This window comes from Catharus ustulatus, chromosome 3, assembly GCF_009819885.2.
Source record: "Catharus ustulatus isolate bCatUst1 chromosome 3, bCatUst1.pri.v2, whole genome shotgun sequence".
Classification (NCBI taxonomy): domain Eukaryota; kingdom Metazoa; phylum Chordata; class Aves; order Passeriformes; family Turdidae; genus Catharus; species Catharus ustulatus.
The window spans coordinates 62791050-62815327 of NC_046223.1; the positions used below are offsets into that span (position 1 = coordinate 62791050).

At 35.6% G+C, this 24278-nt stretch overlaps 1 protein-coding gene across 1 annotated transcript; it reads left to right on the forward strand.

Annotated features, from left to right (window-relative positions):
* Positions 1–337: 337 nt before the first annotated feature.
* On the forward strand, positions 338–21902 carry LOC116993614 (vesicular inhibitory amino acid transporter-like). Its single transcript, XM_033054440.1, has 2 exons — positions 338–646; positions 20751–21902. Exons 1-2 carry the CDS (start codon positions 338–340, stop codon positions 21900–21902), a joined length of 1461 nt encoding a protein of 486 aa, XP_032910331.1.
* The last annotated feature ends 2376 nt before the right edge of the window (positions 21903–24278 follow it).

Here is a 24278-nt window from a genome sequence, read left to right on the forward strand (position 1 = left end):
AGGAAAAGATTCCTGTAGCCACCTGCAGATGCTTCATGAATGACTGATCTACATAGATGCCATAGGTAAAAGGAAAAACAATTTGAATTGTAAATTGATACTTGCAGACTACTAAGTCTTGCTGCTTGTTACTCTGGGCAGTATGTTGAAGACCCTGGAGATATTTATTTGACTGCCATTTGAAACAAACAAATAAAAAGAATCAAAGACAACAAGCTCCATTAATCACAGGTCCACTATCAAGGCTAACCTACCAAAAGGATTGACAACTTACAACTGCTGAAAAAAAAATAAAGACGTGTAATGAAATATTTTGCTTTTACACTTGGTACTGAGGATGGCTCACCTGAAGCAGACTTTTTCATCTCTTTTCAAATGCCTTAGGGAAACACCATCTCTCTTTCCAGGACTGGTGAGGTGGGACAGCTGCCTAGACACCGATGAAGAGCACGTGAATTTTGCTAAAAGCGATGAACTGAACAGAGCTCACAGCGAGAACACAGAGGAACCAGATGGATCCCTGAAATTTGAGCTTGATATTTGTCACCAGGATCCAGAATACAAGTCCCCAGCTCCCTTGCCACATGCCCAGGTCAAACTGATCACCAGCTGGGAAGCAGGATGGAATGTAACAAATGCCATTCAGGTACCCTTTTATTTCCACATGTATTCCACTCATAATTTGAAAAACCTGGTCATCACTTAGTCTGCTTTATTTTACTTAGCTGTACCATCATGTTGCGTATTCTAAAAGGTTTCTGTGAATTTATTACTCACATATTTGAATCTTTCTGCATAAGATTAGCACTCTGATAAAACAGAGTTCCAAAGGGAAAAACTATACATATGTTATCTGAAGTTTAAAAAGCATTTAAATTAGGTAAAATTGAAAAGGTGGTGATAGCACCTGTTTTGGCAGTGCCGACATTATGTTTAACAAGCATATTTGAATTCAGTGACAGCGATGTTTGATAGAAATGTGAAGTAAACTTCTAATAAAAAGAGGATGGTAAGAGCCAGACTGACGTCAGACATGAATTTACTGACTTGTAAGTTAAACTGGAAATAAATTGAAGCACGAAGCACAAGAAGTGCAATAATACTTGTCAGTGTTAAAGAAAATAGGTTGAATAGACTGAAAGCATTTGGTCCCAGCATTCTGTGTGGAATTTGAGTATCTTTCCAAATCCTTAAATTTAGCATTAAATGTTTCAGAATCTTTTTCTCACTTTTCATGATTCATTTCCTTACATAATTCTATCATTACCACTAACTTTCTGTCTGACATAGTAAGAAGAAAGCAGCATCCACAGACACATCTAGTCCCAGTAACTGTTGCTTAAACACTTTTTTATGCCACTTCAATTATAGAAAAATAATCTTTCCAGTGTTACACAAGTCTGACTATGAAGATGAACATTTGTCTACATATACAGTTTATCCCTCAGCTCTGCAAAGGATGAGAAAAAGGACATATTTCTAACCCTGGTGTATTTTCAAACATGAGTACCACCACATGAGAGCCAGTGCAATAACAGGGCACTGTAGCATATCATGCTCTGAAAGTGTTCAGCTGTGAATAAAAGTGTGAAGTCTCCTAAAATACCCCAACTGCATTCTAGTAACGCATTTTATCTTCAATCTCCCTCAGCAGCATCTAGTCAGGACAGGAGTCTGGGATGAGAGCCCATTGTCTCTTTAGAGTCAATTTTGCATTTGATTTCACTGAAGCCAAGATTTTATTCTGGAAGTCAATTTTGTCAATATTTGCTGTATGAACTTTTGGTAAATCACATCCTCTAACCCATTGTTTTCCCTACCGAAAAATAAAAAAATAATAATGCCTCTGTAAGTACATCAAAGTGCCAAAAAATCCTAAATATTGTTGTGCATAAAATTACTATTAAGTATCAATAATATAGCTTTCAGTTAAAAAAAATAGACTGATACCACATTTTAAAACACAATCAAATATGAAGATTAGTAACTATAGTCCTAGTCAAAACTCAGCCTGCTGAGTGTTGCCTACTATGGTTCTCATTTGGTAAAATATTTTAGAAATTAGCATTAAAAAGCAGTCAGTTACAGCTCTATTGAGGTTTCTGCCTAAGGCAGGCTGAGGTTGCAAACCAGGAAACTGCAGTTTCGTTTAGTAAAACCAAAGTGCTCTAATGATGCATTACTAAACCATGGACATGTGTGACCACATGTGTGAATCTATGTACACATTTTTCTATTATTCTTTTTTCCCAATACCTGGGATTGGGAGCAAGTAATTTGGTTCAGAACAAAGCAGAGAAAGGAAAGGGAAAAGGCAGGAGAGGAGGGAGAGGAGAATATTGAATGGGCATCTGTCAGTAGAAAATAAGAGCTTGAAGAAATTTCTATGAGTAGCTTTGAAAAGAAAGTCAGAGTTGGGAACAGAATGATTAAAACAATCTAAACGTTCTTGACCATCATTGATAAAATGACAGTTGTTTTGCCCTACCCAAAGGAAAGGGCAGAAGTGTTTAGCATGGCAATTAGAGGTAAACATTTCAGCAGAATTTTGAAGCATTCTGAACAGTTATTCCAGTGAATACAATTAGTCTAAAAATGAAAATATTTTTCAATTCAGATTTATTATGGGAACAATTAAATATTTTGTCTCTGAAATTAAATACAAGAGTTTTCTCACAGTGTTTCAAATATAAGTCTTTTCAAACAAAAGAGATTTTTATTTTGTTCTTAACTTGAACTGAAAAAATATGCACTTTTAGTGCTGATGCTGTATGTGTAAATGATTGCTTCAGACATTTAAGTTTCCAGGGAAACATGTTTTGTATTCCAGCACTGCACACGCAAATCAAAACCTGTATTCGGTTTTAAGACCATAAAGCTGAGTTAATTCGAATTGGGAAATGTACAGCATCATCTGGCAGTGTGATGCAAGTTGCACTTGTTTGTATGTAGAAGTAAAAGGCCAAAATTATTTGTAATGACTTGTACAGTGGTGCTGGATAGATAAGCAAAGCAATAGTCACAAAGAAAAAGGTAATTAAATTCTAATGGTTCATTATTTCACAGCAGAACCAAAGGACAATGAGGACTATTTATTTGCCAGTCATATTTAGTAGGATTTTGCAAACACTAAAGCCAGACTAAAAGAAAAAGACATTCATTATATTGGGTTGTGAAGAGGCACAAGAGAATGGATAAAAAACTAGAGAGAAAGAGAAGTGAAATAATGGAAAGAAGTGAAATAATGTTTATCTCACCTATAATTTATATCTGTGTAATTTATAACTGTAATTTATACCATTGTGAATCAATCTCCACTTAAGTCTTGGAAGGACCAAACAGTGAAAAAAGTCAACCACTTTACCAGAAAGTTTCAAGTACTTTCAGTACTATAATGCCTCAACAATCTTTAAAATATAGACTAATATAATTACACAATTTTCCTCTGAATATTTGCTAAAACATGATGTATCAAATCTGGCTTGAAAGCAGCCCAGCAGCAAAGGACCAAGGAGTGCTGGTCAACAGCAGCTGAACATGAGCCAGCTGTGCCCAGGTGGCCAAGAAGGCCAGTGGCTGTATAAGGGGGCTGTATAAGCAATAGTGTGGCTAGCAGGACCAGGCCAGTGATTGTCCCTCTGTACTGGCCGTCTATTGCCCCTCAGAACTGCTGTGTTCAGTTTTGGGCCCCTCACTACAAGAGCAACATTGAGGTGCTGGAGCATGTCCAGAGAGGGGCAACAGGGAAGGGTCTGGAGAACAAGTCCTGTGAAGAGCATCTGAGGGAGGTGGGGGTGTTTAGCCTGGAGAAAAGAAGGCTCAGAGGAGACATTGTGACTTTCTATAGCTACCTGAAAGTAAACTGTAGCTGGGTGAGGCTACCCAGGCAACCTGTGACAGAATAAGAGTACAAAGCCTCAAGGTGTGCCAGGGGAGGCTCAGATTGAGTATTAGAAATTACTATTTCACTGAAAGGATTGATAAGCATTAGAACAGACTTCCCAGGGAGGGTATGGAGTTGCCATCCCTGAAGGTGTTCGAGAGACAGCTGGACATGGCACTTGGTGACAAGGTGGTGATTGGTCGAAGGTTGGACTTGTTGATCTTAGAGATCTTTTTCAACTGAAGTGATAGTGTGAAATCATACTGAATGTTCTCTTTGATTCAATGCATCTGATACCTAATATTGCCAACATTCATATCTTTCCTTTTGCAAAAAATTAGATTGTACAAAGATTAGAAATACCTGCAGCAGGCAATATTTTCCTGTTCCATGATCAGAGAAACAGAATAGGATGCTTGACTACTGTGAGTTCTTCTAGGAATAACAATACTTAAATTTGAATTATTAATCATTATTTTTCAATGTGTTAATAATAAATTACCAATTATTCAGTATTAATCATAAGTATTCTCATTATATTTATATTCTGTATCATATACATTCATTTAGAAAATACTCAAGACTTCAATAATCATAATTTTAAAACCTGAATATCCATATATCTTTTGTGCATGCCCTTATAACCATATTTCTGTACCGGATTCCAATCCAGTAAATTTTAACTTAGGCAACTGCAACTCCTAAATACTTAACTGGAAAACACACTGATGCTGAGGAACAGAATTTGTAGGCATGCCTCTGAAGATATAAAGGCAAACATTAGAGGGGTGTCTAAACACCCCTCACATTAAGCTTTACTGACACAAAATTTAAGCATTTTCTAAATACAAATATGTACGTACATGCTTGTGTGCTTAGAAAGCAGGTCATAATGTATAATGGTATAAATCATCTCATCCTGAACCTTAAATAATTCAATCATGTTTAGATAAATAGCCACTTGGATTTCAACTGCAGCCCTTGATCTTAAGTATTTATTTTCCAGATGCGAGAACAAGGGTCAATCTTTTTCTTGAACACAAAGCAGTAACTTTCTGAATTATACATTATATATTGAAGCTGAAGGCATATGCATTGAAGCTAAAGTCATACTCTGAACTAAATTATAGATATCTGAGAGAAACTAACTTCTGCATTTCATATCAAGATGTGGTACTGAGAATTGAAGGGAGATGCTGATATCTAAACTAGGACCAGAAAATAATTCAAGTTTCCAAATGAATCATCAAAAAATGACAGCGCAAAGTAAAATTCCAAGATACTGAGACTCTTGTGGTGCCCATAAAAATTCCCAATAGTGAGTATGATTTTAGCTGAAATCAACTGGCAGTACTGGCAAATTTATTTTTCCAAGGCTCGCAACCACAAACCCTTACAGCCAGAACTGCAGACCCCAAAAAATCCTGGTGAGAGCCATCTAAATTCAGATCTGCTTTTTCTATGATAGAATGTCACAATTATGCAATGCAATTGTAAAAGATATATTTTAAGGCAGAAGACAAACTAATGTTTGTGCCCTGGTTTTCCCTTTTGATTTTCTCTTGTTGGAGAAAAAAGATTCCAGACATACATCTCTGCTTTGTATAACATTTTATTTCAGCTCAGACCCCGTGGTAGGCTGCTTTTGTGCACATATTCATATAGTACAGAGAAGGCTGCAATCAGGACATATATCTTCTCTGTTCACAACCCTATTTCTTATCACAAAAGCTCTTTATCAAAAATGTGTTATCCTTCAACAAAGAAATAACATCTAATTCAGAGAAATCTCTTTATTTGACAGGTAAGTACAGTGCAGCAGACTGGTTTTGAGTTAACTAACTACCATTCCCATAAATCTCATTAGACAATGCACTTCATCAGTCTGCTTTTTCCTTGGTCAGCTACAAACAATAAAAAAAGTTATGAAGACAGAACTCCTAAACACAGAGAGGTGGCTCATTGAAAATTGTTCTAGAAATAAAGATTTGGATAATTCTCATGGGATATAAGTTGCTGTTCTGTAGGTTTTGACTTTAATGTTGTTTATCACATTATTTGGGCAATGATCAGGTGTGAGGGAGGGAGTGTTGAGTGGATTTACATCAGCATAGTCTACTAAGGCTGTTATGGACTGTCAGATCAGTTTTCCTAAGCCACGCCATATCAGATTTTCCATCAAGTAGAAACTGTGATATAACATAACTAGTCCACAAAATTATTCCTTGGATATACAGATAGTCCAAACATATGGACCACTGGTTCAGAAAGCACCATACTAGCTTTCTGAAAAGTACATGTCTTCCACAAGCAACAGAACAAAGTATTGCAATTCTTTAGGCCTTCTAGGTGTTAAAATGACATATTGAAATATCTTTAGATATTAAAGCAGTCCTTAGATCATGCTTGTCCTCACCATGTGTTCAAAATGGCAATTCTTAACAGATGAGTCACAAGAGAGTTACAGGAGGTGTGTCTCTCTGAGTCTCCTTCATAAATTGTTCCAATAGTCTCAGTATTTTGGCTATGACTGATATACTTTATCATATAATTTATTATACTGATCTATTTTTAGCTAATTAGCATATGTGATTTTTATCTCATATGAGATGAGAGGGAAGCATTCTAAGGCATAATAATCAAAACTCATGGAATTTAATATGCAACTTCAGGCTTAAATTTGAATATTTTGATTCCACTGAGTGTAAGATAGATATATTTTGAAATATTTATTCATAATAAATAGGTTATTTTATATCTTTAATAGATTTTTACCTGAGTTTTACAGATGTGCCTGTCTAATATTTCATTATTTTGAAAACAGTAGCCAGAAGCACTGCTGGGTTAAAGAAATATGAATTCTATTCAGAACCTTACATTTAAAGAAAGTATTTATTTGACACTGGATTTTTAGCAATGTCTATTATCTATCATTTCCAACAACTTTAGCAGAAACTCTTCTTGGTTTGTACTTTTGAAATCTGTATATTTCAGCATCTGAATTTCAAAGCCACCATATTATCTTTAGTTTACTCCTAACAGCAGCTAAGTTACTTCAACGCATAGTATACTTAACCTGGGGTTAATGTTCAGTTTGTCACAGTCTGGTAAACAAAGTACTGGAGAATTTGCAAATGGCTATTTCTTGTAAGTGAGGACTTATCGTTGACTGTTCAGTTGTCATATAAATCCGAAAATTGTTTCATCTGGAAAATCAACTACTATTAACCTTTTAGAACAACTATTTTATAGATGAGAGTCCTCCTACATGAAGCATTAATAGAAATTGTGTGCACGTAAAAGGACATAAGAACTAGCAAGTAAGCACACAGTAGTGTGACTAGTAAAGTGGGAGGCACCAGCTCAACTCTTCTCCTAACAGCGGCACTGAACTGATCAGCTCCAAGAAAAAGAAAAGCCACAGTCCAGGGAACTTCTCTGCCTGAGCTAGCTAAAAATAACCCCAAAAGACTAACTATAAGCCAAGGAGAGCTCTCTCCTTCTATGCGTGCTGCAGACAGCACAGTCCAGGAGAAGGATGAGGGGAGCAAGAGCAGTCTCTGATAACAAACTACTCACTTCTCTCGCCTTCGCTCTCAGAACCAGTTTTAGAGGTGCAGAACTTAATAACCAGCTTAACAGAACAAAGTATTGGGGATACAAGCATCATAAAGTCACCCTAGGACAATTTGTTTCTTCTTATCTTCCCCCTGTATTTTAAATACTTTGGAGAAGAGACGATCTTTTTGTGCTTTGTTTGCATACTATTTAACACAGTGGGATTACATTCAAGGACTTCCAGGTGCTCCGATAATGAAAATAGTTTTAAAAGTGAGTCTCAAAATGTTTCCTATTTTACAGAAACTCTTTAAAAAATAATGATTGTTTAACTGTAGCCTGTGATAAATCAGCTTGACATTTGGTTCAGTTTCCTCTCTTTTCTCTATAAGGAATTGATTCCCCTAGCTATTGAGATTCATTTTAGGGCTTGTGCACAAGATTAGGCAGCAAAAGAATATGATAAGAGTACTTTAGAATATTCAACCATAAAAATGGGCATTCCATCTTAAAAATCCAGATGGCCAAGAAAGAAAATGACAAAAATATTATATCAAAGATAAATGCATTATGGAAATTATACTCTTTGAAACAATAAATGTTACCAAAAACAAAGGATCGAGTAACTGTCAGCTGCTTGAAAGCAAGGATCCTTTTATTCCATGGGAGAACCCAATGTGCCACGACTTGTTGCAGAACAAGGATCTCTGGCTCCCTCAGGTGAAGGAAATAGCTGATATACTTTGCCACTATACTAAAATCAAATTAATCTGCCATACTTTTTCGTGTCATCAATCTCTGTGAGCATTTTTAACATGCTGAATTAAAACAGATGGTGTAATTTCTCCTTCTCTTTTTTAATTTCATGGCAGGTCACATGGTATTTAAATATACTGTTATTAAGCAACTTTTAATTTCTGTATCTGTTATATTTGGCTGGTTCATTATTGTGATGTTACATTTGACAGTTAGCTTTCAAAGCAAAGCCTAAATTACCCACTATAATCATTCACCAGCTTTCTGTGGCTGAGATAATTTGTATACTTGTTCCTCTCCATAGCATATGCCATTGACCAGCTATCACTACTGGAAAACATTCTTCCCAAAAATGTTCTTTCTGCCCTTATTTTTAAACTTACGAGGTATGCAACCTCAGCAAATTTGCTTTAATAAACCATACTGAGTCTTATAACTCCTCCCAGGATAACATTCCTCCCAAGACAGCAAGAACAGAGTGACTGGCAGCAGAAAGTAAAATATTTTGTCATATGGTATTCCTTTCCTGCTTCTTCTAAACTTCCTTCACTTTCATTAACAAATTTACAGAAGGGAACTCATCTTTTAAAAGAGTGAGCCCTAGGATTCATCAAGGAATAAAAACTGATAAGTTCAGCAGTTGCAAGTGCATATAAAAATCTGAAAGTAAAGGACATCTGAATTATTATAATGTGCTGGTAGAATCAGAAATAGTGATGTTTCTCTAGCAGACCTTCCACATGGTAAAGCTTCTTCCACACAATGCATAGATGGTTAATCTACAGTTTACTTCAGTGCACATAATTCCTGACAGCAGTAGATTCACTGAAATGGTACAAGCTCTGTCTGAGTAAGCAAATGGAGATATTTGAGTAAATAAAAAGCACTAAACACAGATTACACACAGTTTTGAATATGATATATTGAAACCTAGGTTTAGCACAGTAAGCTGTATAAAAATTTTACACCCAAAGCTTAATAAAAGAAATTGTCTTCTATTTGTATGTCTTCTCCCTCTTCTCCCCACATACACCATGTTTCTTGGAAGGCAATGTTTCTCTGCGTTCTTGGCCAGTGGCACTAGTTTTGCCATATGTACAATGCTGTGTTACTAAACAACTAACAAAAAAAATGAAATTTAATATTTACTTCTCAAAAATGTAAACATATGAGTCAAAGTGAGAAAACATTCAGTTCAGCTCATACACACAGACTGCTATCCATTTCGCTTTCTTTTAGTCCATTTCTTGAATTGACACAAATAACAGCACCAGTAGATCATCATATTATGTAGTCTCTACAACAAACATTTTTAGTTGTTTTATGTTATCAGTAGCAATGATCATTTCAGGCTTTTTCTTTACTCTACATGGATATTTCTGTTCATTATGGTTTTTGTTGCTGTCTTCCTCCTCAGAATCATGTTTGATTCAGGTTAGTTCCTCCCTGATAAGCAGAGAACTTTTTTCTTTTCAGTTTTAAAACCATTCTAATTTAATTATTTCAGACTAAATCTGGATATTTCAGAAACTGTGAGTAGTTCTACTCAAGCATGTAAAAATGTGGACTGAGAATGAGAATTATATTCAATATAGACTCAATGTATCTTATTTTTATAAGGAATTTGTTTCTTTTGTTTATAAGAAGTTATCTATTTTTTTTCTGTTACATTGTGTGGTTTTGCTCTCATTTTACTCTCACTCTAGAAGCTGGCACTGAGGTTTATTCTGTCTCACTACGTTTTGAACCCATTCTCTTGTCTCATTGTCTGCATGATTTCTGCAGCTCCAAATGACATCTCCTCAGCCATCTTCCCTTGAGGGACTTGAAAATCTCCTTCTAAGATTTAATTGGAATCTGGAATTTAAAATGAGTTCTCCACTCCTGCCCTTGTTGCCTTTACTTGCCTGCTGATTTTTTTCACTTTGGCTGGAAAACCAACTGCTCTCAGACAGAGTTCTTCCTTTTACATTTTTTGTTGTTGTCATTTCGGGCTAAAAATAAAATACCTGTATAAAACTGAAGGCTTCCCTCTGCTCCTTGAATAGGATTTCAGATACTCTTTACTATCTCTTAAATTGAGAGGAGCTGCCATTCCACCCCTGAAGGTTTCCTTTCCTAATCAGGAAGCTGCATAATGCATACTTTCCCTCTAGCTTCCTCCTTATTCCTGTCTTATGCTTAGAGTTAGGTATTTTTCATATACAGTCATTTTTCCTTATAGCCTCTTGCCCATCACATTCTCCTACCCCTTTGTTTCTATCTCATATGGTTCACAGCTTTGTGTTCTAATGTTCTGCACTTTACTTAATGGTACTTTTTTACCCTCTTCCTGCCTCCTCTGGTGCAGTCATGTTCCCAAATTATCCAGCTTCTTGCTCTTCTAGGACACACCACCTTCTCATGGCCTTTGTAAAGGAATTCAGCTGACTCTGTAGATGACAGAGTGACATAGGCATCTCTGAGGGAGATTCCCACCCGAAAACAAGTGCCCTACACTGTGGGAACAAGCAGTCACCCAGTGATCCTTATTTCTAACCATCCTTTCTGGAGTTACCAGATCCCTTCCAACTCAGATATTTTGTGATTCTGTGATTAACTTAACTTTTTGCTATGTTTAGGAAGGAAAAGTTATGAATCCTGTTCCTAGTAAGAGTGCATCAAAACAAGGCAGATTTGCCATGTGTGTCTCTTCTGCTACTGTGTGCACTCATTCATTGAGCGTCTGTTTCAGACAGAAGTTGGGTGAGGTTAGCCCAATTCATAAATGCTAAGAAGTGATAATTTCCTTGGCTATCAAAGACAGTAAAGAAAGTAGTCACTTTAGTAACTTTAATTATAGCCACCGAGTTTTCACCTAAAATTCATTAATTACACATTTTTAATAAATTTTGATTTTGCTAAAAATCTGAATGTAAGAAATTAATGTTAGTTAGGAGAAAGGAATGGAAGCTAAATGCAGCCTTGAAATCTATTTCTCAAATATGAAATCACTATCAATATCAGCACCAAAGTAAGAACAAAGGAGATCCAATAGAGCTGAGAAGTTTTCTCTGCAGAGAAAATGTCATCAGAATGACTCAGGTTAAAGAAAAAAAACAAAACCCTTTTTTTACATAAAAACTTTTACAGCACTTTTAAAGTTTTACTGGCTTTGTTTTAATAATGAAATGAATGGTTTTATTTCATTCTATACAGACAGCTTTTGTATGTAAGAGTTAAGAATAAACCTGAGGTCCTCATCAAAGATCAAAAATAATCAAGATCCCCAGTTTGTTCCCTCAGCTTTTGTCTTTCCAGTGCAACTGCAGACTATGAAAATAAATAATTAAAAAAATAAAAGGAAAATAAACCAAAACAAAACAGACATCACAGAAAAGGAATATTAGTTCTTTTGTAACTCTAGTGCTTTTTTTCCATGGGTCAGTAGAGGTCATGGACCTCTATCACAGTCTATACCACAGAATGAGAAATACCTCTGCAAGTAGTGATACTTCAAGTGTTTTACAACTAGATGTTAAAAAGGTGTTTCCAATGTGTATTTTATATGTCATATGCCTGTTTTCACAATCTATAACCATATTAATTGTTTTCTTTCTTTGTAAACAATAGTTTACCTAACTGCTTTTATGATGATTACTCACAGCATGCCATAAAACCCACTCATATTTATTTTCTGACCTTTATTTTTATTCTTTCTTATTAATTATTTGTGTTTGGGAATGTTTGTCTAATCTACTTAAAATTAGAGAAATTATTCTACTTTGTTGAACATTATATGGTATTGTTTTCTTCCATTTCCTCTTCAACACTGCTTATTAAATGTATCAGGAACTGTGGCTTGGCCCATCCAGGCAGTATTCAAAAAAAGCCAAATACTTTCTCACAATCTGAGTTTGAACTTTCTATGCACTTTAATTCTTCCTTTTGTTATGTCAGTGAACACTCAAGAATAGTTATTTGACTCCCCACCGCTTTGCTTAACTTGTAGTCTCCCAAAGCCCCCCTCTGCTTTCCCTCAAGCTCTTTTGACCGTATGTTCAAGGAACTCACTTAGATGTTGCCTTACTGGATGTTTGGACCTCTTGCCTGCCTTCAGGTGAAATCCTGGTCTATAATGAGAGAAATACGCAAGCAGCCAGGGAGTCCATGTTGTCCACCACAACTGACTTACAGAATAATGTTTGTTTTAGTTTTAACTGCCTTGCTTTTTTCATCTCTTTTCCCTCTTTGATGCATAACGCATAATAAGAACCCTCATTCTTTTTATGAAAGCTTTCTTTCTCCTTTGGGACCAAGCAAAATAGTGTTTTCTTAAAAGGTAATTTGCCTGGGAAATTTTCTTTGTGTGATTCAATTCATTCTTGCGGAGAGCTCTGGATTTATGCAAACTAACATTTTCCATCAAACCATGAGGAATTAGGCATCAAGCATCCTTTTTTGGAACAAACATTTAAACCAGTACTAAAGCGTATGGGAGCAGCTGTCACATTTAATAGCAGCGATTTTCCCCCCTGCCTTATTTTCCTAGACATTTTCTTTCCTCTGTCCACTTTTCTTATCTTTAGGAGATTCTGGATTAGTGGACTAATATGTCCACTAAAAAGAGAAAAAATAAGCGGCTTCTGTCAGTAAAATGAACACATGCATTTTGCTGTGCAGACCATGCAGCTTCTTTACCTGCTTACCTTATCACAGTATCTTCTGAGCAGTCTATATCTGTCTTATCATCCACTTATGGTACCTGAAGGATTGACAGGTAAGCACTTCTAAATTTTCTGTCACTATATAAGGGAATTGAAGGCATTAATCACAGTATAAACACTTTAGTGACTGTCCTCACTGCAGCTGAAACAGGCTGGCACTGGCAGTGAGAAAGAATAAGAAAAATTCGAAAAAAACAAGATTTCTGAGGTCTAATTCAACCATCCCTGAAGTTAATGAAGATTTTTCACTGACATTAGGGGAGATGGATCTGCTGCTGAGGTCAGACAGGCCATAGACAATATTTGAAGTTTTCCACAGAACACCTCATAGTATTCTTCAATTCAAACTCAGTTGAGCTGTGAACAAACTGCGAAGCAAGAGGGAAAGCAGATGAATTTTTTTCCTGACATCTGTAGGGCAGTGCCAGGAGTTTGGGTAGCCAGTCAGGGAAATGGAAATTCTTACTGCTGAGATGTAATAGGATATAACTGATATTGCAAATACATGAAGGTCTATGCAGCCAAAATTTAAAAATAATTACATAAAGCATGTTTACCTATAAAGAACAGGCAAAAGAAATTAGGGTGGCACTCTATGTTAGAGAGATTATTATCTGTATTAGAGCTATTGTCTGGAAAGAAAAATTGTACTGTTCTTGGTGACTCAGTACTAGAGGCCTATGGTAGACATTGTATGCAGTGTGCAGTAAAACATCATTGAAATTTCTAAGAATTGTAGATGGTAATTATCTAGCACAAAAGGTATTGAACTTAGCATAAGATAATTCTCTTTTGGGTCTCATTAAATCGGATAAAGAGGAACAAATTGGAGGATCTAATTACATCAATTATGGGAAAACCGAGGACAGTAATATATCTGCTTGGTATTTCAAAAGTGAATTTTTCAAACCCAGAGAAAATTATGAAAGAAAATTGATTAGGAAGAATAAATACAGACAGCCCTTTGGGAAAGAAATTTTGAAGTTGTTTAACAAGAATTTTTGAGATGTCCAGAAATTGCACCTCATAATTAGGAAATAGATACCAATATGTTAAAACCCCACCTACTTCAAGAGTGTAGTGGATGCATAAATTAAATTATCTTTTTAAATATATGTATTAAAAAGGGGAGAAATAAAAGGTGAGAGTAATAATTACATGTTACAAACAGTAACAAAAAGAGGTAGTAATGGATCTCCCTGTAATTAGGGCAATAAGAAAACAATTTTTTGAAATTAGGAAAAAAAGAGGCTAGGTTTAGTGTAAAAATTTGAAACATCATAAAAAATTGAAACTTCATAAGTAGTTCCTGAAGAGAACCAGGAGGACATGTTCATAGCACAGGAGAAGAGTGTGGTATTTTGTAATTTTTCAGGATAAGCATGATGCTATTTTGCAGAAGACATTGAAAAGTTAAGTCTCAGAGTTTCTACAGTGTGTCCAGTGTTCATTCTCAGCATGGACATCTCTAAAAGGAAATTTGTCTCAGCTCTGCTAATTACCTATCTTAAGATAGGTGTGAATTTTAAATTGATGTGCCTAATTTTTCCAAGGTTAGACTTGCCTTGAACATTTAACTATGAGATAACCACATTTTAAATGGATGTTAAAATATATTTCAATAGAATTTTGAAGGCAGAATGCCCAGCAAGTTTTCACTTGGGAGACAAAACAAAAGACACATCTGACCAGGTAATACTCTTATTCATGTGGAATTTTCAGGAGATTGTAGGTATCATCCCAATATTTTAAAAACCATAGAAATTCCAGCTAGTGAAACCTGGCAACAATGCTGAGAAAAAGAATGTAATTGCTACTACAGGTTTTAATTGATAGAGAATAAAAAGCTAGAAATATAATTAGTGTCAATCATTGTATTTCTAGAGAAAGAGTTCTTACAGTCCTTATTAAACACACTTCAAGTAATTCTTTTATGACATTGTAATTAAGGCAGTAAAAGATAAATAATATATTTACACTTTTAAAAGGAATTTTGACACATTAATACACAACATGCTGATTTAAAAATTAGTGCAACCACAGAGTGCATCTTAAGCGGATTAACAGCTGTCTAAGTGACAGGTTCCGAAAAAGTAACTGTCAATTGTCAAAGGAATGACTTTCTACTGGTGTTAAGGAGGTTACTTGGTAGAATAATCAACGTCTGGTCCAGTATTATTCAATGTAGTCAACAGTAGTTTGAAAGAAGATACAAAATCACTGCTGATCATGGTGATGGCTGAGAAAAGAAGAAGACCATGAAGGTCAACAAGCAACTTTCTTATCATGGCATGAGATTAGGGGATTTGCTATGTTTTTTAATTTATCATTAATTAAGTTCTTTCTCTGTACAAATACCACAGCAACCAAGGCTTACATATGTTTGGGAAAATTATTTATTTCAAATAGCGACAAATGTTAAACAACGTCATTAAATATTTTGTGGAATTGTACTAAGAAGCAGGGATCATTAATTTATCTTCCTGCTCTTCCAAGAAGATCCAGGTAGGACACTTTCCACTATAGTTTCTATGTCTAACCCATGTTCCTGCAAGGAATCAAATGCATAGTTGGGGAAAATAGTCAGACTCAAATGAAACATTCCAGTGGAGTAACTACAGATGATGAGAAAGGCAATCAGAGCAAATTTGGCAGTCTGGCATATCAGCGTGTATTCTGCATACAAGAGAATTGTCCTAACGGAATAATTTTCAGTTAAATTCTTCTTCCTTTCTTAATTCATTTTTTCATATGATTAAGTCTGACAGTGAAATAATTTTCTCTATCCTTGTTTTTTAAGCATTGCTTTTCACAGCGTTTAATTACTTTGTCTTTTGGTATACCTCAGCTCTGACCGTGATTTGATCTTCTTTACTTTTTTATCACCTTTCAATTTGCTTTGTTTTTTCAAAATGTCCTATTTCAGGTTAAAACAATTTATGAAACAGAATATTTTACTTGAGTCTAAAAGCTTTAAAACTGAATATTAAGGAATCTTGATATTTTTCTCTGGGTACCTGTCCATGCTCACTTTACGATTTTTTTAAACACATTTTATTCCTTGGGGAAGTGCTTGCCCTGAGATAAAGGAATATAATATAATATAATATAATATAATATAATATAATATAATATAATATAATATAATATAATTAATATAATATAATATAATATAATATAATATAATATAATATAATATATTATAATATAATATAATATAATATAATATAATATAATATAATATAATATAATATAATATAATATAATATAATATCATTAATATAATATAATATTAGCAGAAAGCCCATTTTGCACATTCAGCACTAGTCCAGATGTTAGCTATTTTTAAATGAGCAGTCAGCCTCGTTGGTGTGGGAAACACCAGCATGTGTAGTTCAAACATTATAGCCAAACCATCAGCAGTGTTTTCAAGTACAGTTGTAATTTGGATCTCCTGTTCTCTTTGTTTTTTTGCAAAACCGGTTGTAAGTGGATTGGTGACTCCTGGTGACACCTATCATCCTGGATGCTTCTGTGTGGGGGTATTCTGACAAGACAAAGAGCTGCTAAGCTGATTCTGACATTTTCTTTCATGCCTTTTATTCTCTTCTCTTTACTATTTCTTCAAAGGCTGGTCACCAGCTGAGTTGTCAGTCCTTTCTCCTGCATTGGCCCAGCTGCCTACAGCTAAGTCTGCTCTTAGTTTGACAAGGACCTCCACCCAGGCACACTGATTGACAAAGAACAGTGCACTTCCATCCTCAGTTTAGGATGAAAATTCCCAAGTCTTGCAAACTTGTCATGGGACACAAGGGAAGACACAGACTGCTGGGCAAGTCTGGGCTCCCTTTTCACCCAGGGTGGATGGAGTCATGGTAAATAACACAACCACTCAAGATGCTCCACAGCAGAGGATTGTTTCAAAAACTCTATCTTCTCTGTCCCCAGGTGTGTGACTCCTTTTCCCCATGATATTCTATTCCATAAACAGATCACTTTAAAAGATCATATTTAGAGCTAACACATTTGACTTTGCCCTAGAACAATTGGAAATAAAATCACTCAGACTAGAACACTTCCCAGATGGAATGCTGAAACTAAGAGTTATGAGGCAATTTAGGGAACAGTTCCTTTTGCTGCTCACTTTTAACTGATGCCTTTCACCTAAGGCCGTCTGTGTCATAATTTGGACATGGGAACACAGGATCAGAAGAGTCAATAAATGCAAGTGCTGGGGCCAGGCTGGACAAAATGTGCAATAACAAATGGTGCAAGGATTACCTGAGTCCCTTTTCGTAGGTAAGGAATCAGCGAAATATTGGTGTGCTCTATCTGCATTCTCTGTGCACTCATTTCTCATGAAAGGGGCACAAAAGGCACCTTCATCAACATCCATTAAAGGATTTCTTTATGGAGGAGGAATTTTCCTCATAGAAGTCACTTTTAGCAATGCTCTAAAGTTGCTGAACAGCTGCAAGCCAGAGAATACAGGCTGATGCCTGTACCTGCTGTATTACATTGACACACAATTATTTATTTATTTAAATCTTTTTTTAGCTGTGTATCTGTCTTCTTAAACTTGATAACATTCAGAGAATTGTCCTAACAAAAAGTATTGCTTTGGAAAGGTAAGAACAGGAGAGCAGATACAAAATGAGTTTTGAAATCCAGAATAATTACATTTGTTCATTTGTTCTTTGAGTTCTTGTGACTGTCAATAAAATTTTTGGTTATTTTGTAGAATTTTGTTTTAACTATTTTTTATTTTAAATAGAAAAAAGTTCCTAGAAAGGCAGAAAAAGTACTGTTTTTTCACTGCAAACATAGTTACTGCAGTGGCATGTTCAATGTTTTCTCATTTCTCTTTACTAACCATGTTCTATATCCCAAAAACTGCAAAACCAGTTATATCCACAATGTTTGTTTCCATTAGCAATTGAAAACTGAAGTTTACAAACTCTGGGAAAAAAAAGATGTCAAAGATGTCAGCTGAAATAAAAACTATGAGTTTCTGTAGAAATGTTTAATTTATAAATTCTGAACTTTAAACTTTGGGATAGGCAACCACTGACACATAATTTTAAGAAAAAATATATAGGCAAAAAATGGGTTTGATTAATAAGGTCTGAACTCACAAAATGAAAAAAAAAAAGAACCCAAAAAACCTCACCTCTATTATCCGGTGGGTTGTATTAGGTTCTGAATTAAATTATTTAGTATTAACAGCTGTAGGGAGATGTTGGAGGTCAGAATGATGTTATGCTCTGATTAAACTAACACTTAAGCATGGAAAAGCAGGCACATTCGGGGAGGGCTGTAAATGGCTGTGATAACATCTCTCACGGCCATCGTGTGGGCAAGGCCTGTGCTGACACTTAGCTGCAGCTTAGTTATGGAGTGACCCTTAGGGTCAACAGATATTGTTTGAACTCCCAGTTGCAGATTAGACAGCAAAATAATAACACTGTGAGTATGGAACAAATGAGATAAACTTGGTAGAAACTGCAAAGAACTGAGGAAACATCACTGTTCTTATGTTAATATGGAAGATGACTCTGTGGCTTCATCTTGATTTTTTCATAGACTTGGTTTATTTGTCATGCTTTTAAACTCAATCTATTATGAAAACATTCTCCAAGGATTGTTTCCATAGGAAAGAAACCAAATTCAGTTCTTTAGGCAGCTATCTAACTTCTCAGTGAAAGCCGTGATTAAAAATGGCATCATATCAAATCGTATCATATGTGCTATGTGCAGCCTGGATGCAGCCAGATATCTAATCTTTTAAAGAAAATAGTCTGCTTGATGGTAAATATGGCAGATTTTTGAACAGTTATGTGAAGTTCATGTACAAAAGAAATGCTAATTATGCTGCAAGGTAGTTGGGTGATGAGACCTGTGTTAGAATGGAGACATTGAGAGGAGAGATTTGGGTGACTAAGTACCACAAGCTGTGTGGTTGGATATGCCAGCTCCTAAATGAAATGGCATCTGTGACTTATAAAAAAACCAATACTGTAAAGTAAGTCATGGAAAACAACCAAAAAAATGTATCTAGTAAATGACTTTGTTATTATTTCAGTAATAAAAACTGAGGTACTTCTGTTTCAACACATAAAGGCATAGAGATTTCTAACTGAAATATATTAGTACATTAATTCTTCCAGCTCTAATTCAAATGGATGCTGAATATACCTGCTTCTAGAGTGAAGACTGGTGAATTAGGCAATGCTGCTCTTTCAATAGGTACACTGTTTTTCTCTTTGGCTTAGAGAAAAAACACTTCTCTAATTCAAGGACTTTTTTGTTTCATTATTGATGTTTACCCCACAATCTGCACAAAAAGGGACAGCAATTTTGTGGCTAGAAGAGGAGAAGAATATTTTTATATACTGATGATTATTTAGTGCTTTAAAAAATGCCTACCTTCAGAGCCCTCCTTATGGATCAGGCTTGGGAGTACTTGAATCTTAGAAGTGGGATGCTAGGTATAAGCCCCACAAAGCTGAGACAGGGACCTGCCTTCTTAATGAGCTCCATCAGAGATGGGGTCCTAGACTGTGCTCGCAGAAACTGTCTGATAGGCATAAAACCTGAGGGAGTTGATGGAAAACACCAAAGGCATAAGCATGCCTGAAACTCTGACTCCCCACATGGTCTTGCAACATGATTGTGGATGGTAAAGTCTATGATTAAGATTTATATCATTAAACTCGTCATTTTGCTTTGGTTCCTGAAAGTCAACAGCACTATCCACTCAGTAAGTGAAGGAAGAGTGGGTCTCCCCTTCTGTGGGGAGGGATTTCTGTCAGGGGTTCGAAGGTTTTGCAGAGCAAATAGGTTGCTCAGGTTTGGTCGGAAATAGAACGTAGGTGTGTGGTCCAAATCAACTCCTTCTATCAGGCCAAAATAAAAAACATGAGCAAAAAACCCAGATTTCATCACGTCATGGGTGCAGTAAGAAAAATTGAAGTAAAAATTTCTGCAGAACTACTTGTATTTCTGCACAATTGTGTTTTATTTCCTCCTTACCTTTCTTCAGTTGTCATGAATAAAAATGCCTGACCAGTCTGACTCATGCTCAATTCCCAATTTCAGGTTTGTAACATAAAAAGAGAAATGTCACAAAAGCATCTTTCTTGAATTGGATGTTTTTATTAATAACTACTCTTCAAGGGTTTTGTTGGTTTTGTGCTCATGGAAATGAAACCACATAGAAGTGTAATTTGTCCCTTAATACAGAGAAGAAAGAAAGAAAAAGACAAAGACTGAGCAAGAGCAAAGGCTGCATGAGGCGGACAGAAGCTGCAGAGAAAGCACAAACATAGTCTGATGCACTCTAATGCCATTTTCTATCCAGAGACCTGTTAAAAATGTTTAGACTGAAGAGAATTGTCATTACTGAATCTATCTACACTGTTATTTTTAATTGGAGTGAAACTTGTACAGATGATGCTAGAGATGCTTAATTTTACTGATACTGAACCTGTTTCATTAATATGCATGTTTACTGAATAACTAACTACGAACCTTCTAAAATGTGCTTCTCATCATCAGCATTAAATATTAACTAGAAAACTGACTCTATCATTCAGTCACATCCTCATTTTCCAGCTTATCATTGCATGTGTGTTGATAGAAGTAGTTACGTTTGCTGGTAATTTCATTTATCATAAATAAACACATTTCTCATGTCTGTTACTTACTTAGCATAATGGAGCAGTACTTACACCATCAGATGTAATGAAATCAGTGTTCACTGGAGGACAGGTTTGGGGGTGCAACTTCTTATAAACATATGCCTGAGGGATTTTGTGCTATCTTTTCTCTCTCTTTTTCCTCTTCAGGGAATATTTGTCCTAGGATTGCCGTATGCTGTCCTCCACAGTGGATACAGTGGTCTGCTTCTTATTGTCTTGGCTGCAGCATTATGCTGTTACACAGGCAAAATTCTAATTGCTTGCTTGTATGAAGAAAATGAAAATGGACAACTGATAAGAGTGAGAGACACATACGAAGATATTGCAAATGCCTGTTGCAAGAAACTGTCTCCCAATCTAGGAGGCATAGTTGTCAACGTGACCCAAGTGGTGGAACTGATCATGACATGTATTTTGTATCTGGTTGTTAGTGGGAACTTGCTGTCACACAGTTTTTCTTTTGTACCCATGACTGAGAAAACTTGGTCTGTATTTGCGTTTGTTACTCTGTTGCCTTGTATATTTATCAGAACTCTCAAAATTGTTTCCAAACTCAGCCAGCTTTGCTCTTTGGTTCATTTTGTTATCATCTTTGTAGTGATAACTTACTGTCTCACACAAATGCATCAATGGTCCTGGGCAAAATTTAGACTCTCCCTTGAGTTTGAGGACTTCTTGGTCTCTGTAGGGGTGATAATTTTCAGTTACACTTCACAAATATTTCTTCCCACACTTGAAGGCAATATGAAAAACCCAGGGGAATTTAGGTGTATGCTAAATTGGACTCACTTTTTTGCCTGTATATTGAAAACAACCTTTGCACTTACTGCTTTCTTGACCTGGGGTGAAAAGACAAAGGAAGTTATAACTGACAACCTGCCATCATTTCTTGAAACCCTAGTGAATTTATGTCTCATAACCAAGGCTCTTCTTTCCTACCCTTTGCCCTTTTTTGCAGCCACAGAAATTGTGTATTCTTGTATTTCTAAATACAACCATTCCAATTACAGATCTCCACTACTTGCTCTGACTGTTAGAGGTTCATTTCTCTTGTTAACTCTGTTGATGGCCATGTTCACACCACATTTTGCCCTGTTGATGGGTTTGTCAGGCAGTGTAACGGGTGCTGCTATGACTTTTCTTCTTCCTTCTCTATTCCATTTAAAACTTAGATGGAAAAAACTGTCCTTCTTCGAGAAATGTGCAGATATCTCTGTTTTCATTTTGGGCTTCCTTTGTAGCTTTGCAGGCATAGTTTGCTCAATAAAAGGGCTGCTTGAAGTATTTGGAGTAGTGTAAAAGATTTTCTTAAAGACAAATAAGGAGCAAATCTTATAATTCCTTTTAACTTTTTAGTCAGTATATATGAGATTTTTGTCACTAGGTTAAGCATATGCTTAAATGTGCAGATTCAAGCCTTTAACTGGAAAATTATGTATCTCTAAGTAAACTGGAAAATAACATTCATAGCAAAAAAAGTACAAAATTAGACCTCTTTAAAACATTGAAAAGAAAGGTGTTGGAGATGGTTTAACATGAAAATAATTGCAAGCAATCCTACATGGTTTTAGCATGCACATCCTGAAATTACTACTGCAAGTGATTTCACCATTTTAACCAGAATTCTTCATAGGGTTAGATACTGTCTCAAAGCTATCAAAACTAGCTTACAGTGAGTGAGATCACAGAATTCTATTATTAAATCTATTATTGAAAATGGATGAAATATTATTACACCTCATTGGCAGACTGCAATTCAACATGTGAACAGAAAAGATCAGTGAATTTTGGCCTTTATGTAAGACAAATTCTACTACTTGTTTTTTAAATGAATAGGCAAAAAGAGAGCTCAGTTTAGAACAGCTTTGAAAGCCTGCTTTTATCATGACTTCAAATGGGAATACAGTCAGAGTAAAAGGGGCATTCTAACAGTTCAAAGTCATGAAAAAGATATTTTTTCTGAAATAAGCTATAGTCAGTGACTGCAGCTTTTCTGAAAGTCTAACTCCTAAGATTCATGTCTCTGCGATGCAGCTACTCTATTGGTTGGGTTACTAGAAGTCTCACTGGTAGCATGAAAATGTTAACATGCAGTTCACTTTCCCTCTTAGGCAGGAAATTTCTTTGATCTGTGTATTTTATCAGATTCTATTAAAAGCTCAGTGGAGTAAATCAAGTTCAATAAACAGAAACACTTCCTGTACAATTTGGTAGATCTTTAGCTTTAAAAGATATTGGCTTAATAAAAAGATCAGCATTGCAATGTATTTCACATTAGTGATAAAACATTATGACAAGAAGCAGTCTAATCAGAGTGCTATAATGAATACATATTATCTTATCGCACTAAATCTCTGTTATAATGCATAATTAAAGTAATTATTTCAAAGAAAGAAGTGTGCACTTTTGTTATGAACAATTTCACACAACCTTGTACTGCGTCATATGGAAAAGTCTTTGAATGTCAGCCTAAGACTGGGTGACAAAGAGCCCAGCAGTATCTGCTTAACTGAGTTATTTTTGCTATGTAGTTTCTCAACATTAATGCTTCTATCCTGCATGAGCAACAGTTGCCTCTCAAAGCTGATTTGCTGAATGATAAAAACCATGCAAATAAACTAAAGAGGGGAGTTCTGGAAAGCCTTGTATGCCACCCTGTTTCTTCCTTGTCTGCTAGTGTACACCTGTCATGTGTAACAGTGATGAAAAGTTTATTAAAGCAGATTAATTGTATTACCTACAGGATTATTGAGAAAACTGAGAATAACTAGTATCTCAGGATTTTATTACTTCTTCCTGCAATGGGTCAAATTCTGCACTCAAATCCACAACAATTTAAATTATATTGAAATTTGTGCTGGAACAAATAGAAGACTTTTTATCTTATATAAAATGCCAAAAATACGTTGCTCATTGAAAGAGTTGAAAGTTTATTATTACTGCTATGACAAAGCCAGGAAGATATTACTACTTGGATGATATTAATCAAAGGATTTCATTACTTTTTGTGTGGAGAAGTTTCAAAGATAAACAAAAATGTAGGAAGAGTATTTGTTCTGTTCATCCTGTATAAATCTCTAAGGACAGAGGGAGGTTGTCCAAAGAGTTTTGTAAAAATTCTTTCAGTTACTTTGCATAGAAATTCTCAAAAAAACCCCTCCAACTCTTTTCCTGTCTCCTACTTTTATTTAATGTGTTTTGTCTCTAACTCTTCGGAAAATCTTAGGATTCCCTCAGTGCATTTGCTGTTGGGGAAAGCTTGAAAACCAAGATAAGCAATTTATTACGTAGCAGTTTTAGGAATTTCCTAGCTCATCACTGTGATTCAAAATTGTCTTCAGTTGTACTTTCTTCTCTTTAGCCTTTTCAAGAAGTCAATGCCCAGTCCTTTCAAGCCAAAGACAGTAATTTCCCACTTAATCATGCTCCATCTTATGTAAGACCTTTCCTACAAGGATAAATGTTTTCTGCTTTATAAAGTATGCCCTATTGTTGTCCTTATTTAATCATTTCTGTAATTTCTGTTAGCATCAGGGAAACAGCAAAGGCTATGATTACCAAGTCAATACAACTGTAAATGCACAAAAATGAAAGTCATCCAAGTGCAAGGCCTCAAGAAGTCACTTACAAAAAGTAAAAAGAGGGACAATACAGTTTCTGTGGCCAACACTCAGC

What these genes read in the sequence shown, in the direction of transcription:
- LOC116993614 (XM_033054440.1), top strand. Translation starts at nt 338, where the DNA reads ATGGCTCACCTGAAGCAGACTTTTTCATCTCTTTTCAAATGCCTTAGG. An exon ending in ATGTAACAAATGCCATTCAG is followed by an intron (nt 647 to 20,750) that starts GTACCCTTTTAT and finishes TTTCCTCTTCAG; the next exon opens with GGAATATTTGTCCTAGGATT.